This window comes from Phalacrocorax carbo, chromosome Z, assembly GCF_963921805.1.
Source record: "Phalacrocorax carbo chromosome Z, bPhaCar2.1, whole genome shotgun sequence".
In the NCBI taxonomy this organism is placed as follows: domain Eukaryota; kingdom Metazoa; phylum Chordata; class Aves; order Suliformes; family Phalacrocoracidae; genus Phalacrocorax; species Phalacrocorax carbo.
Window position 1 is genome coordinate 74,805,164 of NC_087548.1, and position 17,239 is coordinate 74,822,402.

Genomic DNA, 17,239 nt, shown 5'->3' on the forward strand with positions numbered 1-17,239 from the left:
GCTGGATGGAGAACTGGGAGAACAGCAGACCTCAGAGGGTTGTGACCAACAAGGCAGGGTCTAGATGGAGGCCTGTGACTAGTGGTGTTCCCCAGGGGTCTGTGCTGGGTCCTGTCCTGTTCAGCATGTTGAACAATGACCTGGACGATGGGCAGAGTGTGACCTCAGCCAGTTTGCTGATGATACGAAGCTGAGAGGAGTGACTGATACACCAGAAGGCTGTGCCGCCATCCAGCGAGACCTGGACAGGCTGGAGAGCTGGGCCGAGGGGAACCTGATGAAATTCAACAAGAGCAAGTGCAAGGTCCTGGCCCTGGGGAGGAACAACCCCAGGCACCAGTACAGGCTGGGGGCTGAGCTAGTGGAAAGCAGCTCTGCTGAGGAGGACCTGGAAGTGCTGGTGGACAACAATCTGACCCTGACCCAGCACTGTGCCTTTGTGGCCAAGAAGGCCAATGGTATCCTGGGCTGCATTAAAAGAAGTGTGGCCAGCAGATCAAGGGAGGTTATCCACCCCCTCTACTCTGCCCTAGTGAGGCCACATCCGGAGTACTGCATCCAGTTCTGGGCTTCCCAGTTCAAGAAAGACAGGGAACTACTGGACAGAGTCCAGTGGAGAGCTACCAAGATGATCAGGGGGCTGGAGCACCTACCTTATGAGGAAAGGCTGAGATACCTGGGTTTGTTCACCCTGGAGAATAGAAGGTTGGGGGGGGGGATCTTATCAATGCTTATAAATATCTGAAGGGCAGGTGTCAGGAGGATGGGGCCAGACTCTTTTCAGTGGGGCCCAAGCACAAGACAAGGGGCAATGGGCACAAGTTGGAGCAGAGGAAGTTCTGCCTGAATATGAGGAAAAACTTCCCTGTGAGGGTGACAGAGCAGTGGAACAGGCTGTCCAGAGAGGTTGTGGAGTCTAATTCTCTGGAAATATGCAAACACTGCCTGAACACAGCCGTGTGCCCCCTGCTCTAGGGGTACCTGCTCAGGCAGGTGGGTTGGACAAGATGATCTCCAGAGATCCCCTCCAACCCCTACCATTCTGTGATTCTGTGAATATTGATTGTAACATCTATCTCTACTCAGAGCAGCTGCACTGGTGATCTTCCCTTGGCTTAAGAGGGAGGAGGCGGAAAGATGAGGGTTAGTAGACACAGGGCTTGTGCATCTTTACGAAACAGATCTTGGCTAGACTGGCTCTTAAATCTGTGAGAACTACTCTTTTAAATGGCAAGTTCTATAGGCACCAGTGCACATGACTATTTCTGCTTTACTAGCTTTATCCAAAACTGTTAAAATGACTAGTGACCTCCTTTTCTACTAATGGGGTACTTCCGTCTGGGTGGTGGAAGGAAAGACTTGAAAGCATGAACTGGCCAAGCTGCTTGCAAGAGAGCTTCAAATTAACAGGTGCCTCAGCAGTGAGTGTTGGCTGACTTCACTCTGAGCATTTTTAGTAATAACTTTGCATCAACTGAATTAAAAATTACTGGTTTACTTGTGAAGACTGAAGTTGTCCACTCATGCAGACACAGAACTGCTTATTTTTTAGTAGTACATTCTTAAAGGCTTATTTCTGTAAGCGTTTTTAAATTTTAAGACTGTACTATAACCTGAGTGGAGATCTTGGCTTGTGGATGTAGTACATGGTAATGGTAGCATCTTTTGCTCTATTCTGAGAATAGTCTGATAATAAAATGTTTATTGCTTGTGAAAGACACTCAGGTAGTTCATTGCTTTTCACGTAAATCGTGTTTTTCATAATTTTAATTTTTTAATTAAACGAACAACACAACCCACCCAAACTTAGCTTTGCTTTTAGATTACTTTTTTCTAATACAACAATGTAACAATGTTGCATAAAGGACTTTGAGGAATCTTTGCAAGTGAAAAAGCAGAGGACAGAATTATAGAATGTCCTGAGTTGGAAGGGACCCACAAGTCCAACTCCTGTCCCTGCACAGGACAAACCCAAATTTACACCACCTTTCGGAGGGCGTTGTCCAAGTGCTGCTCGAATACCACCAGGCTTGGTGCTGTGACGCCTCCCTGGGGAGCCTGTTCCAGTGCTCCACCACCCTCTGGGGGAAGAACCTTTTGCTAATACCCAACCTAACCCTCCCCTGGCACATTTTCCTGCCATTACCCTCAGGTCTGATCGTTGGCCACCAGAGAGAAGAGATCAGCGCCTGCCCCTTCTCCTTCCCTTGGGAGGAAGCTGCAGACTGATGAGGGCTGCCCTCAGCCTCCTCTTTTTCAGGCTGAATGAACCAAGTGACTTGAGCTGCTCCTCATGGTTTCTGCTCTAAACCCTTCACCAGCTTTGTGGCCCTTCTCTGGACACTCTCCAGTAGCTTTATATCCTTAATGTCCTGTGGTGCCCAAAACTGCATACAACGCTCAAGGTGAGGCCGCACCAGCGCAGAGCAGAGCGGGACAATCCCCTCCCTTGACCGGCTGCAATGCAGGGCTCGATGCCCCCCAGGGCACGGTTGGCCCTCTTGGCTGCCAGGGCATGTTGTTGGCTCATGTTCAACTTGCTGTTGACCAGAACTCCCAGGTCCCCCTCTGCGGAGCTGCTCTCCAGCCTCTCGTTCCCCGGTCTGTATGTACGTCCAGGGGTGCCGTCCCCCAGGGGCAAAATCTGGCACTTGCCCTTGTTGAACTTCATGTGGCTGGTGATTGCGCAGATCTCCTGTCTCTCCAGATCCCTCTGCAGGGCCTCTCTGCCCTCGAGAGTATCGGAAGCAAACTTAATGATGTACCTGTAAGAGATGTAATACCTTCTGTGGTGGCCTTCCTGTCTCTCAGCCCATGCTGTTGTCTGTCTGCTGCTTGAGGATATCAGAAGCTTTGCAGTAGTCCTTCACAGCTTTGATGCTTTTGTTTATATGCTTTTCATGCTAATAATAGGTCAACTGACGAATTGAATTTATTTAGTCAGGGTTATATGCGTGATTACATGACAGCTTCTACCTTCATGCCTCCAGCTTGTCCAACAACCAAATTTTATCTGACCTTGCCAGCTGCTGGAGAGCAAGTGCTCTTTGTTCTTAAAAGCTACTCCCTAAATACTGTAAAATAGGATAAAGTAAGTGTGAAAGTCTGACTTTGGACTGAATTAGTATTTAAGCTGTATCATTTTGCAGATTCTTGCAGGCTGGGGAGGGAACAAGAGGATTCCTCTCACAGCTGTCTTTTCTCTTGCCCATAGAATGTGTTGAAGAAGAGAGACCAAGTTCAAGCGGAGTATGAAGCAAAACTGGAAGCAGTAGCCTTGAAAAAAGAAGACCGTCCAAAGGTTAGCACTTAAAACTACTCTACAAAAACAGCTTGCACTTATGTTACTTTTTGAGAAGAATGGAGAAACAGATCTTGCTTTGTCTGGGACTGGTGGCTTCTTTGCAGTAGAAGCAGTTTCTGGCAGAACAGAAGTTTGTTGTCAGCAAGCTGGTGTGAAATAAAGATGTAGGTATGAACATACATAACCTGACTAGCAACTCCTATACTAATCTCCCACCATTCAAAGCAGGATGGCTCTGACCTATGTAACATTTGAACAACAGCTGGCAATCAGTTGGAGTGTTTAGTGACAGGGATGGAAGCAGTGGCAGAACAGTCCGGGGGATTTAGCAGTAGGTTAGCTAGCTGAGTTAGGGTCCTAGCCCTAGCGCCGATGAACTGTATTTTAGGATACCTATTTTGACTGTGGAAGACTCCATGGTTTGCCACTTCTGCTAGAGAGGTCTTCCTGTGTGATGCTGAACAACCACAGCAGATGTCTGTGGGTGACAGGTTTTGGCTGGGCTTCATGAAGAACAAAGCTGTAAACTGGCGTGCTTATGCTGCCACCTGCTTTCTGCAAGAGCAATGTGCAAGAGGTCTATCTTAAATCACAGCAACTTTAACCAGCAATGACAACAGGCTTTGTTCCCTTCCTCTGCTTGGGTTTTTTTTGGTTCCTCTTCATTTTTGTGTTAATAAATAATGGATGACTCTCCAGTATTAGAACCACTGTGCAATAATCTTACAGGAGGTTCACATAATGTCTTTAATCTAAGAAGCTGAGGACAGGACCTAGAAATGCAAACTGGTATTCTCTGGTCTAGTGTCTGTCACGGAGTCTATAAATAGTGGTGTCTTAGGTGTCTTGTGGTACTCTTATATTTTGGTCTTTTGCCTGCCCCACTGCTGGCTGGTGTGGTGTGTACTCATACTTCCTCAGTGTAGCTTTGTATAAGCAGGTATTCTAACAAGTTCTGTGTAGAATAGAGGGAACTAAATCTAGCATATCCAGCAAGCCAATTGAAGTTTTTAGGCATTTGACTATAAAGATCTTGATGCGATGGAACTGCTGAACTTTCCTAATCTCCTACCTACTGAAAGGCTTCTGCATCTTGCCTCTCAGTGGGATTATTCTGTCAAATACAGCCCTTAAACAGCTAAGAGTTTTTTAATGCTTAATGTTTCCTCTCCAGAGTATAAGCACATCTTTTGGCAACTTCTTGTACCTTTTCTCCTAATGTAAATCTTTTGTGTCATTTACAAGATGAAGCTGAACAAACTAATAGAACTCCTTGCATGTTCATACAATACTAGCTCATGTTTTTCAGATCCTTTCTACCTGGAGGGAATGCCGTTGTCTGTAAAAGCTGGTAGCTCAGGGCTGTGGCTGGCAGCACATCTTAAATTCAGTGAGCTCCCCTGGCTATGACTTGCTGGAAACTAAAAGCAGACATAGCATCATGAGCTGGGTTATGTAGTGGATGACATTTGTGTTCCTTTCTGCATATTTAGCTGATTTGGCAGAAATTGTGTTAAAAAAAAAAAAAAGAAAAACCTTAAGAGAGAAAAGGCCTACTTCTGGATCATGAAATGAGTGCCTATCATTACTTGTTAATCTCTTCCACTGGAGGGCGTTCTGGGACTTTGTACACATAACCAGATTGGCTTCACAGAGCTCCATCGGTGTCATTACGTCGTTCTCACGTCGAGATGATCAGCTTAGAACTTGGTGTTCTATAAAGGCAGAAGGCTTGTATGGCTACTGTAAATGTCTGTCAGCAAATACTGCTCAGAATGCTGAAGTTTACACCAAAAGTGTAGTGTGTGTGTGTGTAGTGTTTTTTAACTAGTGTAACAGTATTAGTGTGGAGTTTGCAGCCTTTCTAACAAGTACAGTGGTGAAGAGCTTCTTACCCATTTCTGACCCACAGTGGAGCTTGTTTTACAGTAATCCAAAATAGTGAAGTGCAGGCATTGTTTCCTTTTGGTGAGATTAAATCCACTTCTGACCTAATTTATTCTGTCTGTCTCAAGGCTTTGCAGTGTGGTGATCTATGGGAACAGTATGACAGTGCAGAATTTGAAGTAGAAGGTCACCATATGTATTTACAGAGGAAAAAACCCAAGAAACAGAAAGGCTTGTAACAGTATATGCTTCCAGAGAACTAGAAAGGTAGAAGTATCATATACAGAGATTAGCATTTATTGGGCAACTAGATTTGTTGTGCTTCAGCACCATTTGTTACTTGGTAATGATGCTGTAGAGGACTTTTTTAAAAGTGGGCATGCTTACACTGCACACAATGCCATCTCCACTTGACCACACTAAATTCTAGATATGAGGCATACTTCAGACTCTGGTCCCTTCAGTAATGATGTGAAGAGGAACAGATGTAGGTGCAGAACTGGATGTCATATAATGAGTTAACCAGACTCCCGAATATATAATTTTATGCTCAGTTCTTGCCTCTATATGCATCTTTTCTCAGTTGAAATTGACTCACTAGAGTGTATTGGAGTTTGAGCCAGTTGTCACTTGGTTTTGGTGTTGCGTTTGTCTTGAGCTATTCAAGTAGCTGAGAGCAGCCATCAGTAAGAAAGTAGGAACTTTCCCCAGAGTCTTAGCTTTGGTCTCAGTTCCTAATTACTATCTAATATTTAGTATCTTCACTGGTAAAAGTAAGTAAAAGCATCAGCACTGGTATTTCAACTTAAGTAAAAATTTGATGTTAGAACTCTAACCTCTCTTTTCATTAATGTTAAACTAGATATAAAGTGCTTAAAAGTTGTTAATTAACTTAAATTTTTGCTTCAGCTACTGAGTTGCAACTTCTGTTCTGGGTAGCTGCATTTCAGGAAGGAAAGGTATTTACACTCCTGAAAAGAATTGGTGCATGTTCAGACACTGCTTTCATGATGCCTGGGGAGACTTAGCTGGAATTCACTGCCACTGTTTCTTAATTAGAGCATATGTGACCCATTTGCTGACCACTGGGTTGTTCCTGTAGCTCTAAACTCAATACAGCCTCCTCACCCTGACTTTCAGGAGAACTGGCTGTCAGAAAGGACAGATTTTTTTAATAGCTTTGTTGTGTGGTTTCAGATGCTGACAGAAGAAGCAAGAAAGCTGGCGAGTGCTTAGAAACTAACGTAATTGGATTGGGAAATCTTTTGTGGCCATGCTTTCAGACTTCATGACTCTGTCTTGATAGGCTAGCCTTTCCTGTTAAGGTAGCAGAGTACTTATGACACAAGGCGTACTTGCCTTGAGGGGACCATCTTCCAAACCTTTTAGCCCGTTCTTGTGTGAAGCCTACGAAAAAACTTCATGTCTGGAGTTGTAGCAGAGTGGATTCTGTAGCCAGAAGTATAGTGCTCTGAGAGGGGTGGGGTAAGTCTATAGCTACTGAACCCCCAAGCTGCCTATAGTGTAAATCCAGTTGTGTGAATAAAGAGATACTCAAGTCCCATGAGTATGAAGGAGGTGCTCAGTGTGACTTAAACAGCTTTATCAGAGAACAGATGTAGGACCTTCTCTGAGTATTAGCTGATGTAATACTTCAGCGATCGGGCCTAATCTACACCCTGGAGGAGAAGAAACAGAGCTGATGTGTTTCTACCTAAATAGGGTACCTTCCCAAACTGCAAGGCAGTAGCACACCTTTAACTTCCTACACTGTTACGTGTGAAAAGCTTTTTACATAGTCTGTTCATCCTCTTCCTTCGTGCCCCTCAAAGAAAAAGGGAAGTTCTTGAAAGTATCAAGTATGAGAGCAGCCACTACAAACTTCTGCAAATGTTCTTCGTTCTGCCTTTTGCCTTTGTGCAAGTCACAGCCTCCAGAGCAGAAGTTCACTTCTCACGTTGGTGCTAGAGCTCAGGGGTTTCCTCTTCTGAGGTGGTGGGCTTAGCCTGCGTGTCCTTACAGTCTTCTGATCTGTCTGGACCATGCAGCACAAGAAGAGAAAGGTGTTCATGGCTTTCCTCCTTGAAGAGACATTTGAAAATTGTTTCTGTAGTTGCCTGGTGGTATACATGATGTTAATTAAAACATAAGCAAAGACGACAAACTTCTTTGGCCTAAAGTGCATCTACCTTGGGCTGGTGACTGTCTAATCCATTTAAATCTCTACCTGGGCTTGCAATGGGCTATCCCTCAAGATTTCTTACTTTGCTTATGTATGATTATGTGTCCAGAGTCCAAAGGTCCATGAGCCAGTCCACAGCGATGATCATCAGTGCTTTGCACTTACATTTTTTTTTCAGGCTGCCTGTAAGGTTAAAAGTGGAAGCTAGAAACTTGAGGCTTAGGAATTTTATTCTGCAGCCATAGCTGATCGCTGCTGTTAGTATACAGTGGTGGAGAGTTAACACTGAGGTCTCTTATTCAGCTTTTTGGACAAACCTAAATGTTTGTTTTTTTCATACACATGAGTGTAAATTGGGAAATGCCTAGTGCAACTGTAAGTGGGAAGGAGGAGGGAAAGCTTACTCTGGAGCAGCAGTCAAGCTGCTTAGTTTCAGAACTAGGAATTGAGCCTAGGCACCCAGCACTTACACTAAATGGTTTTCTTCTTTGTGTGCCTCTAGCAAGCTCTTCCTCAGTCTGCCTCCATCCCAGGTGTGGGGGTGGACAAGCACAACTGCCCACCACCCCAAACAGCAGAGAACAAATAAGCAATCCTGTTCCCTCACTAATATAGAATAGGGGCTTTTCTCCCTGCAGCTGTAACTGAGTTTATTCAGGGTAATTACTGGACTGTTAACTTACCTTTTCCTCTGTAGCTTTGCTCAGTGGGGCTTGAGCTGATTCGGCAGTCTAGCACTCTCAGTGACAGTTTCAATGTTCATTTCTCTTGTTGCAGGTACCCACAGATGTTGAGAAATGTCAAGACCGAGTAGAGTGTTTCAATGCTGACCTGAAAGCAGATATGGAGAGATGGCAGAACAACAAAAGACAAGACTTTAGGCAGCTACTCATGGGGATGGCTGATAAAAACATCCAGTACTACGAGAAGGTATGTGGCACTGCTGGAGCATTGTCAGGAATAAGAGTAGTTAATTTTCCTCTGAGGTGGTGATAATTCTTCAGGAAATCTCCATGCTGTCTTGAAGAGAACAATCTTGGACATCTAAATGAGTCCCCTAGTGCTGTGGAAGCTGCTCTTTGTCAGCAGCTTAGTGTAATCTATTGAATTGCTGGTCATGCTCAAGTGATCTGCATGAGAGCAGCAGTCTTTTGCAAGGCAGCCCTGTAACAAAATTTCATCCTGGATGCCTGTCTGTCTTGCATTCTTGAATTGAACAAATTACTGAGCAGCAGTAGAAAAAGACCAAAATTGCATGTTCTAGTACTAAACTAAAAACCTCTTGACTCTGCCTTTTATGAACTAAACTACCTGGGTTAATGTACATCCCTGGATCCATATATAGATTATACCTGGTATACATGAATTATACTAATCTCTGTTCCCTTGTGCATAGTTCTGTCCCTGTATGCTAGTCAGGTGCCTCTGCCCTTTTTCAGTTGGTGCATGTGTACCTGAGATTCAAGATCAGATTTCTTTTTTTTTTTTTTAAGTGAAAGGGCCTTGACATTTAACTGCATAAGCTGCTGATCTATCTTCCTTCATGCTAGAACAGTGCTGCCCAGTGGAGTGGTTGATACATTAAACACTGCTAGCTTATGCATGGTGGCATACTTCATCTTCTTGCCTATTGCTTTTTTCCATATCTACTTTACAAACTCCTTCCTGTGCTAAGTTACCTCTCTGTGTAATGCTAATATGCACTTCCTTTGCCCCTTCCAATGTCTGTCTTGTCAGTAATTCACAACTAGTCACACAGAACCTCCTTCATCCTGGTGTCCTCTCTCTTCTGAGACCACTGTGGAGCAGCCTACTGAACATCTACCAGTGCCTTTGCTCTTGACAGTTAAATCTGTATGTCTGAGTTTTGCTCTTAGCTGCAGCAGGGAAACTTTTTGGTAGGAAAGTGTCCAATAGCTTCAGGGTATACAACTAGACATACTCTATTCACCTGCAGTACAATCAGCAAGATTAGAAGAAAGATGCTTGACAACAGTGACTTGTGGATATAAGAGCTGGTGATGAGTTTGCTTGTTCCCAGTGTTTAATAATAAGTATTCCATGGTCTATATTTGTCCAGTTTGACTTCTGGGCTGTACATGGTTGAAAGACAGTAATGATACACAGCACAAGGACTGGAGTAAGTATACATGTCTGGGGAAATGACTCCAAAGCCTGTAGTGACTTCCTAACAACCCAGAAGCTAGACTCACTTTTATTTTACTATAGCAGGCACTACCAGTTCATCACGTATTGGAGTCATGTTGCAGAGGTGTGCCAGAGTACACCGTGTCTCCGAACTACCTTCCCTAAATGCATGGGTTTTTCAAATAAGTCCACCGGAGGTAGGCTATAATAGCTGCTGTTGTGTCCAAATCAGCCCTCTCCCACAGTCACATCAAAGATGTGAATTTCTGCTAAAAACAGTTCGTCTGCCTAGCTGAAAGCTGTGGTCATGTTCAGTTTAGAAGAGTCTAGTTTGATATTTGGAAATCCTGGGTATTCTGATGATTTTTTTAATGGCTTGGGCTAGCTGATGAATTTGGAAAGCTTTAATTTGTTGTCTTAGTTTGGAAACTGCAGCTATTCTTTCTGAACACTTTCTTGCTGTTTGAGATTCTGGGCGTTTTCTCCCCTTTCTGTAATAATCTATGAAGACCTGGCTAGCCTTTCTTCAACTTGCATTCTGTTAATCTGAAAGTGTTGGTTAAAAGTTACAAGAACTGATGTACAATCCATTTTTTAAACTTTTATTTCTTTCTTCAGTGCCTTACGGCGTGGGAGTCAATTATACCACTATTGCAAGACAAGCCAGAGACCAAATAAGAAGTACCTTCATGGACAGAATAGCACTTCTGTGCTTAGTACCACTAGACATACTGGAACTGTATGAAGGACTCCTTTTGTCAAGTTGTTTGCCAGCTGTGTTTAGGCTGGAACAGGCGCTCTGAAAACTATTTGAATTCTTTTCCTTACTCTGTTTAAACTGGGGTATGTTTCATCTTTTTGAGTTATCTTGAGTGGTTCCTTCTTTATCCTATGGAGTGATTGGGGGTTCATAGTGAAAGTGCACGGGGATCTTGATAAAACTTACCTCTCTAGTCTGGAAGGAACTGATGAGTGGAACACTAAAAAGATGAAAATAAAACTCTACTGCAAGGTGCCAAATGACATCTTTATTACCAGTCTGTTTTGTTTGCTTAAAAAAAAAAAAGATAATTATTCCTATGATACAGTACTCCCTAACCAATCCTTATCCCTTTTTTTTGGATGGGCAGGGAAAGGCTGGAAACAAGTATTTTCTGTTTTTCTACCATCCATATGCTCCCTCTGGATAAAATGGTTTCTGAGGACTTTTCTGTGTGGGAGTTGAGCTGGTCCTAGATGGAACATACCAACACCACCTGCAGATAGCTTGTAATGCAAGCATGAACTGTGGTTTTTGTGAGTGTGGCATGCTGTTGGTTCATATTGAGTATCTTTATTTACCTTGGTGATTGTGAAGTAATGTCAGTTGGCTGAAGCGTACTTGTGACTTACCTGGGGATCAAAATCAGCCTAGCTGCAGGAGCGTGTTGAACAGCAGCCTGTCAAGGCTTATGGGAATGGTGGAAGCAAGTGTGAGTCTTTAGTGTATTTTGTCTGAAGTTAGCTCTGGAAGTTGCATGGTAGAATTCTCTTGGTCCATGCTTTAAACATTTCTGGGTTTTTTGTGTTTTTGTTTTTTTTTTTCCCCTGAACTAGAGCCACTTTGGGCTTGGTCACTTCAGGTGCCTGCTGTAGTAAAGGCAGAACTCTTGCTTTCTCTCCCCATGTTTGTTTGCAGCAGCCAAAAGCCAAAAAGTGTAAAATGCTTGCTTACACCAAGCATCATTGTGTGTAAAACTTGCCTTAAACAAGTCAGTGGGGGTAGATGGGTACCCTGTTAGGTACACATAATGTTCATACTTGTCTCTACTGAACTACACGGCAAGTGTTTTAAGGCTACTTTTGGTACAGAACTACTTTCTTAGTAGTTTTTACTGGCCTTTAGAAATCTAACTGCTTCTGCAAGTCCTTTTTTTCCCTTTCTTTTGCAGTCCAACCTCAAGAAAATGCCTGCTTGGTGTTAATGGCCTTAGGAATGCTGCTGTGATTCCTAGGGTCCCAGTGTCTTGGTTTAAGAGCATGCAGATAAATCCTTTTAAACCGTCCTAAGTGAGGGGGTTTGGGGCTAATATCTGTGTAATATTGGGATTTGGGGGGGGAGGGGAATAAATAACTCTGAGCACTTACTGCTAAACTTGAGTGATGACTTGATCTCTGGCAACAGTCTTGCGAAGAATCTGAGCACTAATTGAGTGTGTGCAATTTCTGTGTTCTTCTGTGATGACCTACCAGGTACCAGTCTGGTTTGGACTTTATGCCTTCATAAAAGCCAAGTATACCTGAAGCCCTCCCTACTCAGCTTGGTGGCTTTATAGCAACTGTCAAGATGAGTCATTTAGCAATGTGGTAGCTGTCAGGCTAATGAGATGACACCCTCTGGATGCAAAAGCCAAGTTAAAGACACCTTAAGAGGTCTTCCTTTTTGACTCAGCCTCCTTTGACAGCTCTGTGGTACTAAACAAACTATGCTTTTTTGGTTCAGGCTCACAGTTTATAAATATACACTTACTTTGTGTAAACAAGAACTCTGCTTTAAGTTGCCTTAGGTTCAGAACGACGAACTACTCTTGTGCAAGGCAAGTGCTTAAGGGGATCATCCTGAAGCAGTAACCAAGTGTTTTCCTCAATGTTTCCCTTCTAAAATAAGCACTTGCATAAAATTTAACAGCCTGACATTCAGGGTTATAGTCTTCCCTGTTTCCCACAAACGCAGATCAACATGCTTTCTTGAGCTCATTCCTGTGTGGGAAGTGGAATTCTGTAGCTGACTCTGCAACATCACTGGGAGTCAAGCAAAATGTAATTTGAACTAATATTTCGACAGTCTTCCCTTCACTTTATCAAAAAATAGTGTAAGATGAGTCGCAAGGGTGGTGTTTCTTTTCCTACCAGTGAGTAGGTTTCACCTGATGCCTTACAACACTGAGGTCCTATTTCCCTCTTAGTTTTATGTCAAACTGAAGTGGGTGTTTTATCCTGGGGAATTTAACAATTGACATCACAGCTGTTCATGAGAAGCATAATGGACAGTGGGGAGTACCAAGTGAAGTTCAAATCAACATGTAACTGTTGACGAGCAGCTTAGATTTTCTTTAATCTGATGCCACTGATTCTGCAGCATAGTTTTTAAAATAGTCTTCAACCAAAGCATGTTTTGATTTCAGATAAATCCCTTTCTAGCTAAGCTGTTGAAGGGCAGGCATACTTTGCACTTCTCTGTCAGAGTATGTGGCTCTGTGGCACCTGCAGGTTGCTTTGGAGGAGAGGTTGGAATGTGCAACTCAGGCTGTGGCCACTAGTAGGATTTTTTAAATATGATTGGGAAAACATAACTTCTTAAGTCCCTACAAGGGAAGTGAAGCTTAACATACAAAAGAGTAGTCCTCTGAAAGAATTGCTGTAGTGTAAGAAGGGTGTGTAGTGGTGGGTCTCTCAGCTCTTGTGGGCTATGGAGGAGCCTCTTCATAAAGAGCTTTTGTAAATCACTAGGCAACTGGGAGAGGCTGTGAGGTGTGGGGAGGATCCTGACTGTGAGGTTTGGGGCAACAGTACCCAACAGGAGAACTACAAAATAGCAGGAAACTCCTGTAAGATGTAAAGTGACACTTGTAGAGCGCACTTACTTCTATTAGCAAGAGGTTGAGATCTGAACAGTTACTGAAACTCTGACATGTTATCCTGTAATCCTTACAGGATAAGAGTCTCTCCTTTGGATGGCCCAAACCTTAAGCGTGAAAAGGTGTTGCTAAAGAGGAGCAGGAGTAATGCAGGAGCTTCATCTTTGAGTAACTTCTTGAGTGTTCAGTCACTTAAGGTCATCCTCTGCACATGCACTAAAATGACGTCAAAAGTAGTTGCACCCTTTCTATAAGCCTAGGTAACATGTGGGTCCTTCAACAGTCCTTAAATTAGCTCAGTTTTCCTTGTAATCCATAGCCAGACCAAGTTCCCTCTCAGAGGATGCATGATTTACTGCTGTCCTGGTTACTTCTGTGTAATTTCTGGGATGTTTGTTTCTTCTCTTAACTGGTACCAGCACAATAAAGCAAGCACTGAGATCTTGTTTTCATGCTTGGTAATGAAGCATGTAATGTTCATCTGTATCCTTACCAGATTCTGACATTTGCAATAAACACAGATGTTAAAACATCATGTTTTTTTCAGGTATCCATTAAAAAATGAAAAGATAATAGGTGTAGCCCTTCTTGTGTGAGTTGTATCAAAGAATAAAATATAGATACTTGACTGAAGTCTGCTTGGATTTTTGTCACACTGACACTTATGCTAAGGATAGAGCAGTAGGATAAGTGGTAGAAAAACATGTGCAAAGCATGAGTGGCAGAGATGGTCCTGCAGAGGTACTATGAGGTAGCTTTGCAGCCCTGGCTCTGCATAGCCTGTTCATGATGCATATTGTTTCAGGTGTCAGTCCTGCAGATGCCAAGGTACAAAAGAATTCCCTTCCACCAGGGACTGTTCAGTGTTTTAACAGGAGCCACACTTTTGTTAAAACTTGCACAATTTAACTGAGTATGATTAATGTTCCAGACTGTTTAAAATCCTGGTGCTGATAACCACTGAGCAAAATTACATAGACTAAACTAGCTCATTAGTTGTTTAGCCTTCTTAAAGTCTGAAGGTAGAACAGTCTTTCCCTTGGCATATTAACTTTTACTATAAAACCCAATAAATAGGGAAAATGGGGTCTTTTTCTAATGTAGGGAACTTGCTAGTACTTGCCAGGTTTTGGTTTTGGTTTGGGTTATCTTTTTTGTATAGTAAAACTGGGGATCACAGGAATAAACTTGCCTTCTGGCAGCGTGAATGTGGCATTTTAAACTTTTTGGGAGTGCTGTTTAACCAATTTTATGGAATAAAATTATAATGCTTAATTCTATACTTAGCACTTTGGAGTCTTGCCAGGGTATCTGACTTGTACAAGTACCGAGTAATGAACTAGGCAAGTTTTAAGGTTGCATGGCTAAGGCTCGGTACTTGTGCAGAAAATAATGCACTTTCCAAAAAGACATAGTAGATCATCCTTACGTAAGTGGCATGCTACAATGTTAAAGGCTAGTTGCTGTTCTAGACTAGCTTGAAGGCCTCAGTACTCTATGCTTTGAAGCTAAACCACTTCCTTAACACTGCTGCTGGCATATGTTTCCATACGTTCACATCAAGCAGCAGTGTTGGGGCCAGTGCCACATTCCCACTGCACAGGGAGACAGACTGCAGCGGGACAGTCTTACAACAGCAAACAGCTAAAGGGCTTTTGTCTTTTAGTATATGAAAATAAAGCAGCACCGTCCTTGTTCTCTTTTCCTCTGAGCATGCATCCCTCTGTCCCTCCTTAAGGTTTGGAGAGTTGGGTCATGCAGGTGGAGCTAAGCTGGCTGGGAGCAGAGGTGGATCTCATCCCCCTCCTTGTTGAAGGTATCAGTATTGGGGACCAAAATGGTGCTGGCTCGTTGCCCGGACTCTTCTGTTTTCCACCTCTGTAAACACACTCTGCAGAACTAAAGTCACTGTTCACACCATTAAAAACCAAAATAAAAGCTGTGAAATGACTTGTCTCCGTGTGAATTAGGTAGTAAATGATGTAAAAAATGGGAAGGAGGGTTTTGTTTCCTGCACTCGACCAAATCTGGCAACAGTGCTCTTGTTCAGACTCGCAGGCTATGAAATGTTGTCTTGCCTTCTGGTGCTGGCATGTTTCTATAACCTTTCATATATCTCTGTATAAATATAATTTGTGCATTGTTTACTATGGAACTAGTATTGATGGAGGAAAACACTTTGAGGTAAAAATGTTTGTAATTCTCTATTAGTGTGTACATTTTTTTAAAATGCACCATTTGTTTACCTCAATTAATTTAATGGAATGGACCAATAAATGTATTAAAAGATGACTCCTTTATCTATAATATAAAGTTTCTTTTTTTTTTTTCCAGACTTCGCCGTTGAAACATGTGCACTTATTTTGCTGGGCAGCTCGCTATCTTACTGCAGAAATACCTGGTGTGGTTTAACCCCAGTCAGCGACTAAGTAATATCCCTTATCTAAGGAATATCTCCCTGGAGAGGTGGGGTCAGCTGTCCTGGCTGTGTCCCCTCCCATCTTCTTGTGCCCCTGTATCATGGTTTAGCTGCAGTCAGCAACTAAACACCACTAAGCTGCTCACTCACTCCCCCCACCACTGTGGGGTGGGGGAAAGAATCAGAAGGGCAAAAGTAAGAAAACTCAGGGGCTAAGAACAGTTCAATAAATAAAATAAAACAGTAATAATAATAACAACATTAATAACATAATGAAAGTAACGAGAGAGTGGTAGAGAGGCGAAACCCAGGGATGGGGGAGAACTAAGTGAACAAGTGATGCAACTGATCACTGACTGACGCCACCAGTCTCCAGACAGCAATTGCTGCTTCCCCTGGCTAACTCCCCCCTGTTAATATACTGGCCATGATGTCATGTGATATGGAATACCCCTTTGGCCAGTTTGGATCAGCTCTCTTGGCTGTCGCCCCTCCCCTCCCGGCTTCTTGTGCACCCGGCAGAGCATGGGAGGCTGGAAAAGGCCTTGACTAGTCTAAGCACTGCTCAGCAACAATTAAAATGGCAGTGTACTATCAACATTATTTTCATACTAAATCCAAAACACAGCACTGTACCAGCTAATAGGAAGAAAACTAACTCTATCCCAGCCAAAACCAGGAAGGTATCCACCCCTTATTCTATACCACCTATGTCATGCCCAGGTCCTACCTTTTCCAATACAGTCCAATTAACCACGACCACTTTTCCTGTCTTTTGATATATACACTCAGATCTCATTCCCCTAGTCTATGGGCAATCCCTTTAAAATGTCAGTTCGTTTAGTCCACGCCTTTGGGCTCTGTCTATCATAGCAGTCTTTCAGGGCAGGAGAGAGGCTGTGTGGTATTGGATTGTTGCATGCTGAAGCTGGTTCTGGTTCCGTCACCACTGTGCTTTGCTTGGTTTCATCAAAGTTCAATCTTCATTAATCTGGGTGATTCTTACTGTAATAATTGATATGGCATATAGCAACCACAGAGGTGTTGACATACAGCATTATACAGCAAGTAACATCATACCATTCAGTTCATTGGCTATTTTCATCCCAAATGAAATCCACTTGAGGTACACATCAGACTTCTCCATCCTCCTGCATCACCCACCAAGTGCACCCAGGTCCTTGAGCAAAAGCAGTTCCACGAATGGGTTTGCCTTTGCCTGAGACAGGAAAAACTCAAGACTGTTTTCCCCGGCATATTTTTCACATGCACTACAGGGACTCTGTCCCCTTCCACAGTACGTAAGGGCTCTGACTGGGCAGGGCCAGCTCGATCAGCAGATCCCTGGTGTTGACTAACCACGTGGCTTTTGCTAAATGTGTATCCCAGTGCTTGAATGTCCCACCCCCCATTGCTCTCAGTGTAGTTTTTAACAGTCCATTGTACTGTTCAATTTTCCCAGAGGCTGGTGCGTGATAGGGGATGTGATACACCCACTCAGTGCCGTGCTCTTTGGCCCACACATCTATGAGGTTATTTTGGGAATGAGTCCCGTTGTCTGACTCAGTTCTCTCTGGGGTGCCATGTCGCCACAGGACTTGCTTTTCCAGGCCCAGTATAGTGTTCTGGGCAGTGCCATGGGGGATGGGATATGTTTCCAGCCAGCTGTTTAGGCCATGATA

At 43.3% G+C, this 17,239-nt stretch overlaps 1 protein-coding gene across 1 annotated transcript in view; it reads left to right on the forward strand.

Moving 5' to 3' along the window:
* The window catches only part of SNX30 (sorting nexin family member 30), a 54,702-nt gene extending 39,251 nt beyond the window's left edge, over positions 1–15,451 (forward strand). The window contains exons 7-9 of the mRNA XM_064439653.1: positions 3,215–3,301; positions 8,151–8,303; positions 10,140–15,451. Of these exons, the coding sequence (XP_064295723.1) occupies positions 3,215–3,301; positions 8,151–8,303; positions 10,140–10,199 (300 nt within the window). The 3' untranslated portion in view covers positions 10,200–15,451. The remainder of the gene's footprint in view (positions 1–3,214; positions 3,302–8,150; positions 8,304–10,139) is intronic.
* The last annotated feature ends 1,788 nt before the right edge of the window (positions 15,452–17,239 follow it).